General features: G+C 36.9%; 1 protein-coding gene across 1 annotated transcript in view; it reads right to left on the bottom strand.

The window, feature by feature from the left end:
• NR3C2 (nuclear receptor subfamily 3 group C member 2) overlaps nucleotides 1–13,928 on the bottom strand; it is a 308,616-nt gene that overhangs the window by 30,827 nt on the left and 263,861 nt on the right. Inside the window, exon 7 of the mRNA XM_006906271.3 lies at nucleotides 1,434–1,564. Within this exon, the coding sequence (XP_006906333.1) occupies nucleotides 1,434–1,564 (131 nt within the window). The remainder of the gene's footprint in view (nucleotides 1–1,433; nucleotides 1,565–13,928) is intronic.

Genomic DNA, 13,928 nt, shown 5'->3' with positions numbered 1-13,928 from the left:
TGCTGCTAGTCACGCTCCTTTCGGAAACCAACCCTTGGCTTCCATCACTGTACGTTCTCCCTCTCTGACAGTTCAGCCTCTGTCCCTTCAGCCTCTGCCATCATCCTTTCCTGCAGTTCAACGGGATCTGTCCTCTTCCGTGCCACGGCAACCCCACTCACCGAGTTTAGACTAGGATTTTCTATAAGGATAATTTCAAGTTTATATCTCAAAACCCAAACCTGTCTTCTGAGTTCCAGCCCCCAATTTTCTCCATGGTTTCATCTATTAGAAGCCATCTGAAAACTAACCTACCCAAATAAAACTCATTTTATACTCCACCAAATCTGCTCCAAGTCCCAGTGTTAACATACTTCCCTTCATGCTATCGCTACCATCCCAGTCATTTCTCTGTGCTCTGACCCACGCCATTTTCACTTCCCCTTGTCAGCTGCCAAGGCCAACTCGGCAGTATGTCTTGAATGCATTTGCTCCTGTGCATCATACAACCAACCACCATCATCTAGGCCATTATTTCGACAGCCTCGCAGGTCTCTGTGCTTCTTGTCAGGATAAATTTTCTGTCTGCCTCTCTCCCTCCCTCTCTCTTTCCTGTTTAATCCAGTCTACTGCTGGATACATGTTCATAAAGCCATAAAATATAGCTCTGATCCTGTCACTCCACTGCTCAAAGCCTTCGACACTGCACTCCACTGCCACATAACAAAGACCACTGTCTTCAGTGGGTAATGAATATTCAGGTTCAGTCTACACCCTAACTTCATTCTCCACTCTTCCCCAACCCAATATAACCTGACACGCCTTGAAAAATTAAATAAATACATAAATACAATATAAATTCAAAAAATAACGAGCAAAGCCACTCCCCAGAATCCGGTGTTATTGCCTGGATATGCTTTTCCACATTTCCATACTCACTCATACCCTGACAGGAATGTCACCGCATACCTCTCATCCAACCCCTAACCCTTGTGAAGGTCTCCGAGATTTATCTGCACCGTGGCATCCCTGGTCCCCAGAAGTGAACACGGCCATTCCTTCTTTGAGCTGCCATGATACTCTTTATCTTTATCATAATAAACAGTCCCTTTCCACAATATATTAAAATGTTTAAATTTATTTTACAGTAAAAGTCCCTGATGGGGGAGACTGTGCCTCATTCACCCTTGCAATTCCTGAGTTGCCCAATCCTACCAGACACCTGACAGACACTTAATGAATATGTAGCAGTCTGAGAGATGAAGGAATGGTGCTCTTTATATACCTCCAGTTCCACACTCTGCAAATAACTTAGTTCATCAAAGACCAAAGCTTTCCTCCCACCTCCTCGATTTTTTTTTTAGACCAACTACCTGACACTCTAAATAGGCTACTCTCTAAAGGGGAGTTGATCTGATAATGTACAAAAAGTTCCAGGAGGAGCATCAATTTACTTGTGCTTAGCAGCAGCAAAACTTTCATGATGGTGTATTCTTCAAAGGTAAGCTGCAGTCGAACAAACTGAAGGCTGATTTGGTGCATCCCCTGGCATAGTTCATACATGGCAGACTGATGCATCTTCTCTCTGCAAATGAAAAGAAAAAAACTGTCTGAGAAAGCAAGGTTCATTATCAAACCCAGACTGGCAGCCTAAGGCAGACTATTAAGAGATCTGAGTCAGAGTCTTCCTTTTGGCTTCGACATAGAGCAGATGCCTATTTTAAAGATGAGTTAGATGCCTTTCCCAGTGATGGGTAAATTGCTTCTAGACCAATGCTGCCACGCCATTTACTAATACCTGCAAGAATGTGTCAGATACACTGAAACCAACCTTTCTCAAAATGTACCACTATTGCATTTTGTCGAGCGATATTGACTGTGGTGTCTGTTATGGCGAGATCACCCACAGAACACAGGAGCCACTGTGATGTGGGGTGAAGCCCTCAGATTCCCGTTCCTTTTTAGCCAGATATCAAGTACTTACTATTTCGAAGGACTGTGCTAGATGCTATGACAAAGGAAAATGATGACCAAACCTTGTTTCCACAGGGACCACCCCCCTTAGAGGTTATGAAACATATTTGATAACTATTTGCAGTAGCTCGTTTAAAAAGGGAAGTCAGACAAAATTTTACAAGATTTGCAAACCTCGAATGGAATCTCTCTGGTAAAGAAAAATCTGATATGGGAATTTGCTGCACTTACATATGTGTTTCCATTCAAACAACCAACGCTCTCCCTCCACTACATTCAAACGTTTACATGAAAATTCACATCATATTACAGCAGAAGTCATTATTTCCTCTTTCCATGAGAAGCAAGGCATCACACTTCAATTTTTAGCTGTTCTCCCTCATAGCAGGAAATCTTTGAGGAAGCCCTGGGTAATGACTGCTTTATACTGACCAGAAAGTAATTAGTGAAAAAGATACTACTAGTGAAGAATGGGGAAAGATCTGACAAAGTCCAAAGAAACAGAAAAAGAGGTCACAATGGATGATGTGTGTCTGTGAGTGACTGACCGAAAGCAGGTGGGCATCTGCAGAAAAGCAATCCTGTGACACCTCTTCCAGGATGCACTCTTGGGTTCTTCCAGGTGGTAGAAATCTCTCTCATCTCAACTCCGAAAGCTATGTGTCAAGAACCCATAATGCAACACAGACCACTTTGCTCTTCATTATTATTATGGTGTCTTTCATTTCTCATATAAGCTTGAAGCTATTTTTAATTAAGGAAATATTTTAAACACACACACACTCACACTCAAACGTGCGTGCACACACACACACACACACAGAATAAATAGCAGCAGACTATGCATCTACCATCCAGAACTAACAATGTAAATAGATGCTGATGTTTGCTATATTTGCTTCAGATCATTAAAAATTAAACACGACAAAGAGTTAAGGCCTGCTCTGTCTTCCTCTCTGATCCCATTCATCTTCTGCATTCATGAAAAAAACCACCCACTTTGGGTGATTACCATTTCCTCTCAGATGTGTATATTTTGCTACATACATATGTATTTATAAACACAGCATATAGAACTGTTTTCTTTTATGTAAATTTGAAATTAGATATGCACATCCGTCTGCAACTTATTACTCAATGTTGCAGTTCTGAGATGCATCCATTTTAATACAGGTAACTCTAAGTTAATTCATTTACACTGCTACAAGTGTCATTTGTTTGAATATATCACAGTTAAATAATTCATTCCATTACTGATGGGCGCTTGGGTTGTTTCTTCTTTACTGTTATTACAAATGATGACCAAGGAATATCCCTGTGCCTTTTTCTAGGATACAGAATGAAAATCAAACTGCTGAGTCACAGATTTGTGCACATCCGTTGTTTTCATTCTTACCAGTAGGAGATGAGTGTCCTTTTATTCCACATCCCCAATACTTGTCATTGTCCAATTCAAAACTTTCTGCCATCTGCTGGAGGTTGAAACGGTAGCCCCATTATTGCCTCTATTTGCATTTCCATTATCACCCGTAGGCTGGCCATTTTTTCAAATATTTTCTGACCATTTGGGTTTCTTCTCTGGTGACCTGTCTCTCCATAGCTTTATTCATTTTATTGTAAGCTTTCTTCCTTCTATCATTAATACTATCTTTACTACTAATAATGTTTTGGTCTTAAAATTTTTGTCTGACATTCATATAATTTCTTCCTTCTCTCTTTAGAATTTGCCTGGTAAGCCTTTTTTTTTTTTTTAAGTCCTTTATTTTCAAACTTCCCACATAATTATATTTCAGTGTTTCTCTTATAAACAGGAAAAAAAATGATTTAAAAATTGAGTGTCTGTTTTAACAGCTCAGTTTAATCTGTTTTTATTTATCATGCTTACTGATATATTAGGATTTTTTTTTCCTCTCTTTCTTTCTACTTCCCTTTTATTGGATTGATCCAGCTTTTAAAAATCCCCCCTTTGCTTCTCGGCTGGGTTTAGAAGATACACATTCTAGTTTTACTCTTGAAATAATTATTAAGTTATGAGCTTGCATACTTACAAATCTAAACTTACTAGCTTTCCTGTGAGAAACAGAAAACTGTAGAGTACTTTATCTTTGGTCGGCTGCTTCCCATCCTCCATGTTACCACTCGTTAGTATTTGAATTCCAACTTGTTTTCAAATCGCCCCTGACATTTCTCTCTCTCACACACCCGCACCCCATGTCTGTTCAGTTACCAGTGTGTTTCTCCCCCCACCACCGTTTCCTGCGCTTCCCTCCTTCCTTCTTGGTTCAATTTCTTATGTATTGAAGAATATATTTCATCATTCTTGCAGCAGTGGCCAATCACTGAAGGTTTGTCTTTAAGTCTTCCTGGGTCTTAAAAATGTCTTTATTTCACCTTCATTCCTCAATGACAGTTTAAAAGTTACAGATTTCTAGCTTGACAAATAATTTCCCTCAGTACTTTGAAGATAGTATTCTACTATACCTGGGACTTCACTGCTGCTTTTGGGAAATTTCTTCTTAATCTTTTGTCATTCTTTTATAGGTAACCTGCATTTTCTCTTAGGTTGCTTAAAAAAATTACCTCTGTTTATTTGTTGCTCACAGATTCATTATGAAGTCCCTAGGTACAGACTGATTTTTATTTGTCCGGCTCGGGACTCAATGTCGTTATTTGATTTAAAGATGTAGGTATTTCTTCAGTTTTGAAATGTTCTTAGTCATCGTTTCTTTAAATACCCCTACCCTGTTCGTATTATTTTTTTGAAGTCCTGTTAGTAGAGTGTTAGACCATCTCATTTTTCCTTCCACATTAACCTCCCTTTCGTATTATTTACCTTCTTATCATGTGTAGTGCTGCATTTAGGTGATTTTATCAGATCTATTTTCTATTTTTTAACAACTTTTTCTGTGTCTAATCTGTTTAATGTCTATAGTGTTTTAATTATAATAACAATATTTTTCATATCTAGAGGCCTAGGAATATTTTAGTTCTTTCTCAAACATTTGTTATTTTGCATAAAGTTCTTCTCACTTTATGGTTATTCTACCTCCTTTTTCTAAATTATATTTTTATCTCATATCTCTAAATACTTTTAACATTTTTTATTTTGTAGTTTCTTCCAGATATTTTTAAGTTCATTTTTGGGGGGATGCTAAGATGCATGTCTAACATATATTGTTTTGGCATCAATTTGTCCTCTAGGTGACTCCCAGGGACACTGTCATGTGCGAAGGGCCCTATTGAAAGTTTTAGCATTTATAACTGTCAGAGGTATATGCATTTCACTTGTTCTAGAACAGTTTTTATGCTAATTCTCAGCTTAAACGCTTTTTGCAAGACTTGTGTAGTTTAAATTTAGACTCCACACTTGATTTGGTGCAGGCTTGTGCTTCTTATTTTGTTCGGCTTCCTTGCCATGTCCCTGGGCTGACTGGCTGGCTGGTTGAGTTTTACCATCCTTGTGAGTAGACAGAGAAATCTGTGCACAGCCCTGGCTTTGTGCTGGCAGCTCCATTTCAGGCCCGACCTTGCTAGGGTTTCAGTTCTTGTCTCTGGTTCCTGTTGGTGTCCTAACACCGCCCTCCCCGCACCCTCGGGTATTTCTCTACATCCAACAGTCTATGGCCCAACTGTAGCTTTAGCTCCAAGTTAAACCACTTTGGCTGTGAATTCTCTGTTCTTGCACCTGCTTTTTTTTTTTTCTTTTGAGCTAGGCTATATATTTAAGACTTTTTTTTCAACGCAGAATTTCTAAGTGTTTAGAGAAAAAAGGAGCTCAGTTTGGCTGCACCATTCTGATTGCTAACTACAAGCTTCTTAAGGGCAGAATCCATGTCTGACTAACAGTTTTGAATGTCAAATAGAATATGATAGACAAGTGCCACGTGGCAATCTTTGTTCAACAAATATTTCATGAATGAATGAGAAGAAGAGAACAAGTGTAGACAACAAAGAGCATTAAAGACACACAGATTTGCATATGATGAGAGAAAGATAATACTGAAAATTATAGGAAGTGAGATCAAATGGCTAATAAAATATATATGGAATTTCTGAAGTTCTTAAAAAGTTTCTCCAAAAAAGAGAGAGAGATTTAGATTGTAAAACAGGGTGAAACCGATTGCAAATCAGGATGTCTATGGAATATAACATAACATGCATTTGACAGATAAATGGTGCACTCATGTGCATTTGCTCCCTTAAGCTACCTTGTGCTGGAGGCAGAACAGGCAACCTTGACTTTGCCACAGAGGGCCTAGAGATGTGCAGCCCTGTCACTCTTCAGTGTGCTGGCTATGAGAGCCTGTGATCTGTCAGTCCTGAGACCAGGCTTATTATAAGTAAAATAGGGATACTAATAATTCCAACCTTGCATGGATGTAGGAACCAACTATATGACGATTCTTAAATTATAAAGTACTGTACAAGTGTTAGCTTTTTAAAATATATATATGTATATATAATAAAGAGAAAGACCAATAATCATTTTTGGTTAAAACAAACCAAGGAATAAACAAATTCTTAAAATGACTTTTCAGGAAAATACTAATGTGTTATTATTATCGTTATTATTTCTACGTGCAGGATGGTAAGGCAAGAGAACAACCAGAAAGAATGCGGATGTTCAGGAAAAGTGGACGTGACTTGTCTAGAGTACAACATGAGAACTAAACACTTCTGTGTCAAAGTGTTTCTGTTACCAGATGTGTTAACAAAACATCCACACACAGATTAAAGGTTACTTAAAGAGAGACTTCAGATACTACCTGGAAACAGATTAGAATGTGAATGTGTGAGATACCTAGAGAGAGCATTTCTGTCACTTCAGTATGAATGGCATCTCTTGAACTTCGTCTTGAGGTAATCTGAGTAACCTCCACAGTCCTCAGAGCTATCAGCGCTTATGGAGTGTTTGCCATACACCAAAGCTCAATTTCTTCTTGCTGATTCTCATAATGCCTTGTGAGTAATCATCCTCATGTTTATGATAAGGAAATTTAGGTATGTGATGCAGCCAGGATCCAAGTCCATGTTTTTTGTTTTTTGTTTTTTTTGTTTTTTTTTTACTTCAAAACTCATGCCTTGTATCCATGAATTTGTTTCTGTTTCATTTTATTTGTTTTGCTTTTTAGATTCCACATGTAAGTGAAATCATATGAGAACAAATTGGTGGCTGCCGGAGGAAGGAGGTGGGGGGATGGGCAGAAAAGGTGAAGGGGATTAAATGCAAACTTCTAGTTATAAAATCACTCACAGAGATATAATTACAACTTAGGGGACAGAGTCAATAATATTGTAATAACTAGGTACAGTGACAGATGGTTACTAGACTATTGTAGTGCTCACTTTGTAAGGTATATAAATGTTGTTATATGTACACCTGAAACTAATATTGTATGTCAACTATAATTAGAAAATTAAAAACAAACAATAAAAACTTATGCGTTTTCCTCTCTCCCTGCTACCAGCCCAATAGTTTGTACCTCTTTTCTCCAGAGTATCTCTTTAAAACTATAAAGATATATTTGGTACCTCATATGTTTTGTTATTATACTTACTCATCTGTTTATCCTTTGCCCCCCATTATGCGATAAGATTTTGTTTTCAAATTCCAGTGCTGTTTCTACTGCATGAAATTGAGTTGTCTAAATGAAGAGTACTGTATACTCAATGTAGCTTGAAATTTCAAGAAAATAGGCCATCTTAAAAACACATTTTATATCACATTATTCTTACACAATTAGATTAAATACACAGAAATGTACATCCAAAGAAGCTGAAATAAGGATAATCTTTTTGGCATGATACTGATATTGACTTTGCAATATTACTTCACAGAAACCCTCTTTGCCACATGCTTTTATTCATTTAATAATCTTACCTCATCTTGAGTAGAATAATGTAAAAATATATGCACTACTTTGGGAAAGAGATGAAATTTATATAATGCTTCTAAAAGATAAAAGTAAATGCTAAAGTCACCCTTGAACAGTGGACTAAGATAAAGGCAGTAGGAGATTACTGAGTTAGGAAATATCCCTATGTTAAAGTGAATACCAGACCTGAATAACTGACAGCCATCGGTCCTTACTTGTGCACTGTTAGCATATGTCATCCATTTCTAAACATCATCTCACTTGTGGGAACAGAATAAAGTCTACTTTTGGATAAATAAATAAAACAATCAAAACAGGCAGAGAGACCCAGTTCCAATTCCAAAGACTCTGGATTAAAATAAATTTCTAAAATATTTTTGAAGAAACCCTACCAAAAAAATTACAGTCGTTTTATAAACTTGTCATGTTCTCCAACTAAAAAACCAATTTTATTCATAGCTATAACTTCATCTGGTCTTCTGTCAGAACATCCATTACAGTAAACTACAATCATATGATCATTTGAAGATAATTTTAAAATAATAAAATAATTTAATGTCTCCAAACCAAATCCACTTCTAATGAAAGTTAGAAAAGGGTTATAACCAGAGGGATAGAAAATATTTTTTTTTCTGGCTTTTGAGAGAATGTAGAGTTGGAAATGAAGTTTATTCACATAATAAGACTAGGAATTTTTTTTTAAAGCCCCATTAAAATCAGTGTGGGGAGGACATTCGCAATCTAAATGATTTGTATGGTAGTTGCCTGCTTTTAACTTAGTAGCTAAACAATCTGAATATGTTTTGAATCAATAGGATCCATGCCCTCTTGCCATTATTATATGAACAATGTTGAGCTATTTCACATTATGAGAATAGTCTACTGAACCTACTGGCCAACGGCTGTAGGAAAAAACCACTCATTTTGGATTCAAATACTAGCTAGCCAAGACTACTAAAAAATGTATTTGAAAAAGTTAGTTCTCCAGTTATCTGAAGGTCCATCTGGAGGCAAATGATTTGGTGAATTATTGCCCCAAACTAAACGCAATCCTGAAATCATATTCATGCTCTGCTCTGATAGAAGCAGATATTTGAGGAGTAGATACTGATAAGTAAATACTTGATAAGCCCACAAAACATTCCAGGCTAGCCTGAACACCTACAGTAACTCCTCACATGCGGCCGTCCATAGGGAGAACACAGGCTAACTTCTACTTAAAGAACCTCTGTGAGAATTAAAACCATGGTCTCGAAGATATTTGTACACCTATGTTCACAGCAGCACTCTTCGCAATGACCAAAAAGGTGGCAGCAACCCAAGTGTCCACAGTCAGAAGAATGGACAAACGAAATATGGTATAAACCTATAATGGAATATTTAACAGCTAGTCTGACACATGCTACATCATGGATAATCCTTGATGAAATTCTTCTAAGTGAAATAAGCCAGCCACAAAAACACAATACTGTATGATTCCACTTATATGAGATACTTAGAGTAGTCAAACTTGTAGAGACAGAAAGTAGAATGGTTGTTAACAGAGACTGGGCAGGGGGTGGAGAGTGGAATGGGGACTTGCTACACAACAGTGTGAACTGTACAGTTAAAAATGGTTAAGATGGTAAATTTTATGTTATTGATATTTTATCACAATTAATTTTTTTTAATTAAGAAAAAAAGAATCTGCAACCCATGATCCTATCTGCCATATTTTGTCTGACAGAGATTAAGAAACTAAGATTTGTGTTTAATTATATAACTTTTCTTGAGGTTCAGGCTTTTCATTCATTCTTCTTTTATAATATATAAAATACCTCTTTCCTCCACTATTTTTACTACTTGACTTCCACCTTTTTGTGTATTGATGGATATTTAGTCATTGCTTTTATTGCAAGCTGCACTAAATGCTTTTTGAGGACAGGAAGAGTAAAAATCTTCTAATAAACCATAATTTCAAAAAGTCAGTCAGAAACAGTTCTACAAAGACCTATCCATTGCAGTTTTGGTCCTCTAAGGGAGAAGAGGTTCCCAACTCTTCCACCTACGGATATTTAATTGACGATCCCTTAGCAACACTACACTAAACTGTACCTTTGTCACCCAAACATATTTTATTTTAGGTGTGAAGACATCACTTTATGTATGTATGTATGTATCACTTTATTTAGTAAGCAACAACAAAAAGAAACCTTTGGAATATTTCACGTTAGCTCTTGGATTAAACAATAAGCAACTCTCATCTCTTTGACGGTCTGTGTCCTTCCAGATAATAAGGCACATATCTACGATTTATTTTTCTATGGTGCATAGGTCCAAAATTATGTGAGTGCTTAATAAATATCTGCCAGCTATTGAGAACAGGTACATACATCCAATGGATTTCACAGACTCTGAGTTGCTCTTCAAATACAGCTATAATCAACACCAAGCAATGCTTACTCGAGGTTGAACCTTCTAAAGTTCCTGTAATATCAGGAAGAAGTATCTTAGTAAACATGTTTGTTAACATGCTATTACTTCCATAAATTGTCCCAGGTATATGTGTATTCTATTGCTAGAATGTATGCAATACTGTCAATGAGTGTTAAATAACTTTAGTGGTTCAGTGCACACACATAATCACAGCAGATCTGAAAAATCAGACTTTACTTATATCTGATGCTTTGTACCACATTGTTATGTCTGAATAAATCTAACATCTTGTTACATGGTCAGTGTAACAGATGGTCTCTGTCTCGGGCTTGTTATTTTTCTAAAAAAACAGCATGCAAAAACAGTTTTTTTCAAATCTTAATTAGAATAAAAATGACCTCGATTTGAGCATTCAAATTATTCCAGTTTATAGTTTTAAATTTTTTTCATAGTCCTACTAAATTTTTCCTTAACAGACAAACAAGATATATCTGTAGGAGGACCATTTTCCTAGTTGCGGTTTTGATGTCTGTTCATTTTTATAGTATTTACATCACTTATTTACAGCCGGGGCAGAACTGTGCAGCTTTGGTCTACAAATTGCTGGAGAATGTTGTTTGTGGCTTGCTTTCCTGGATGATTGTGCCAGAGAGAGTGGTGTCCCAATGTTCTCTATGATATTCATCTATTCTCTATTAATTTTATATGGTCAAGCCTCGTAATAGTTAAAAGCCAATTCAGTGTTTTGTTTGTCACCTTAATTGATGTTCCAGAAGGGATATGTTTTCATAGAACTGCCCTTGGACTTAAGCATCATAATTTCCACTGGCTTTAATGGATGTTATACAGATCAAAATAATATGTGATGATCTAAAAATCCAGAAGGTGCCTGGATACATGGCACCCATAATTAACCATGGTCAGTCCTAGAAATCAGGAAATATTTTTTTTTATCATAAATTTTTATACAGTTTTTGGTAAAACGGTCGTTTATACTTTAGGTTTTTAAAAACTTACATAGTTAGCACAGTTTATTTTGGTTACATGGACACATGTTTTTGGTAGAGGAAAGGAAACATGCAGTCATAACCCACTGTGAAAATTCAGATTTTAGAGAAAGTTAAATTGAGGGTATCTGTGATAAATCACATTACAAAAATGTTTTAGCTTGACCAAAGGATTAATCTTAGTAATTACTGAATTGTGAACTTCCTCAGGCTAGTTACAATATAATTCATTTTAAAAAGTGATTTCTAAGGAACTTTTCATGACTTTACCTATCGTATTATGTGAGACACAGCTATCTCTGAGATATGTGACTATCTCACACTAAGGCAAGTTAAGGAACACAACAAACTGCAGAATATTAAAAAACAATAACAGTTGACTGTCTACTATTTATACTGATAATGGGGGCCCATGTTGTAGGCAAATACATGAATACTGGCATTCTGTTCCTACTGGAAGGGCCTTATTTTTCACCAGGCATTTTAAAACAAAACGAACCAAATATTTCAATGCTAGGCTTCGGTAAGGAAGTTTATATATGCTTGACAGAGGAGCAGGTCTACTTCTCAACTAAAGCGACTTACTTAGTCCAAGTAAGAACAAGAAAGTCAAACTCCACTGAAAACAGTATTAGGATTTGAATCCAAGGAGTCTGGTCTCAGCCTGCACTCTTCACTGTTAAAGTTAAAATGCCCAACAGCATGCTTGCAACCTTATGAGCACCTGACAAGAGCTAAACATGTTAAGATTTATCTTCAGAATTGCTCTACGCATAGAAAAGATACGAAAGAACAATATTCTTTAGTGATGGAATTTTAAACTTTAAATTTATCAAGCTTCATTTTTGTAGGATGTAGACTTTAATAATTATTCCTGGAAATTTAATGGTATGCAGTCCGCAGATGTTTCAGCAAAAGAGAGAAAACTTCCGTTGAGTTCAAACAAGGACATTTTGGGTATGTACTTAAACGCACTGCTTACTTTCAATAAACGACCACAGTTTCCTCACTTGTAAAAAGGAGCCATAAAAAGGTAAGCTTCCTAGTTGATAACTAGTGAGCTTCAAGAATGTGAACAAAGTTAACTGCTAAATTTATAGTGTTGCTAGACTATTGTTTGGGTAAAGGGTGATAGTGAATCACTTTTTCCTAGCACAATAAAAGATTTGTATTAAATTGCAGCTTATAATGTCATATTCTTCCAGATGCAAAAGTCACATTATTCTAGCACCCAGAACCTGGCACAGGTTGCAAAGAAGAACATTTACTCTGATAAAGGCTGGGTGTGCAGGTGTGGCTCCCAGGCAACAGCACAGAGTGGCTCACACTTGCAGAGGTGACTCTGGCAATGTGTGAATGTGTTAGGGTGGGGATGTGGAGGGTAGAAAGCCCCTGTGCTCACTTTACAAGATGACAGAATTCTTCTTCTCCCTTGAAAGTCTTGCTTTGGAAGAAGAAAACAGCTATCAGAGACTGTTATCCCAGACGCTATTCATTAATCAAACTGGGTCCCAGAAAACATTTTCAGATACCATAATTCTGGGTGAAAGGTAGTTTCTTCTGTTTGAATCATTCTAAAATCTGGTAAATCATTTGTCTTTAAAAAAATTGATGGTGTTCAACTAACTCAATTACTTTATTACAGATTGGCCATGTGTCCTTTCATATTACTGATTCTGAACATCTGTCACAAAGCAGATTTTGTTCAGGACGTTATGACCAACTACATCATTCATAATGCATAAAGCAAGTGCAGCACCACTCAGCCACTACACAGTAGTGCTATCCATTCCCATAAAGTGTTGACAATGAAATGCATATTACACATACACAAGAAATGACATGAATGCAATGCTAGTTCAAAGCATAGCCTAAATATTTCTTCTCTTCTTTACCTGCTTGTAGAAAATCACTAGTGAAGATAGCTAAGGAGTGCAGCTGACATTTTGTAAACATCTACTTTGAAATTCTGTGAACTTCTGAACTTCCTCTGATCAGAAGGAAATGACCATGGAGTCTCTCTTTAATGACAAACAAATAATTCTTTGGGGTTTTGTGTTCATTGCCCAGAAGCCATGAGTTAATAAGGCCAGCACTTGAAAAGTGTTAGCTCCATGTGATGTCCTGAGCAGGAAGGACCCCAGTCCCCAGACAGGCAATGGCCATTAGCTCTAGGAAACAGAGAGGGAAGGGAGGAAGGGAGGGGGAGAGAGAGAGAGAGAGAGGACAAGAACTTGGGGCGGGGCAGGGCGAAGAGGGCAGCCAGCTGGCAGAATGTTTTCTGCAACAAGGACAAAGAACAGCAGTCAGGAAAAATATAAAATATAATAAAAATCAGAAAAGCAAAGTCATTCCTTCAAGTAACTAAGTAACTTCTGGGGCAGAAATTTCAATATTTTAAGACCGAGAATAAGACTGCCGGAGCTTTTCAGAAAATGTTTTTCATTTAGAGTTCCCACCCCAAAGAAAAGAGCACAAAAAGTCATATTGAAGTAAAATAGCAACCTTGAGTCGTCAACGTTCTTCCCCATGAAAAAGCGTATAAAAGCCTTAACACACTTCATTTCAATGTTAAAACAATGGGATGCCACATTTTGACAATAAATGAAATATCTGGTGATATCGCTTCACTCTACATGAGGGAGACAGTGAAGGGAGAAGAGACGTGATAGGGAGG

Source organism: Pteropus alecto, unplaced genomic scaffold (genome assembly GCF_000325575.1).
Source record: "Pteropus alecto unplaced genomic scaffold, ASM32557v1 scaffold50, whole genome shotgun sequence".
Taxonomy (NCBI): domain Eukaryota; kingdom Metazoa; phylum Chordata; class Mammalia; order Chiroptera; family Pteropodidae; genus Pteropus; species Pteropus alecto.
Note: the sequence above shows the minus strand (reverse complement) of the source record. Positions and strands in the feature narration are given on the sequence as shown.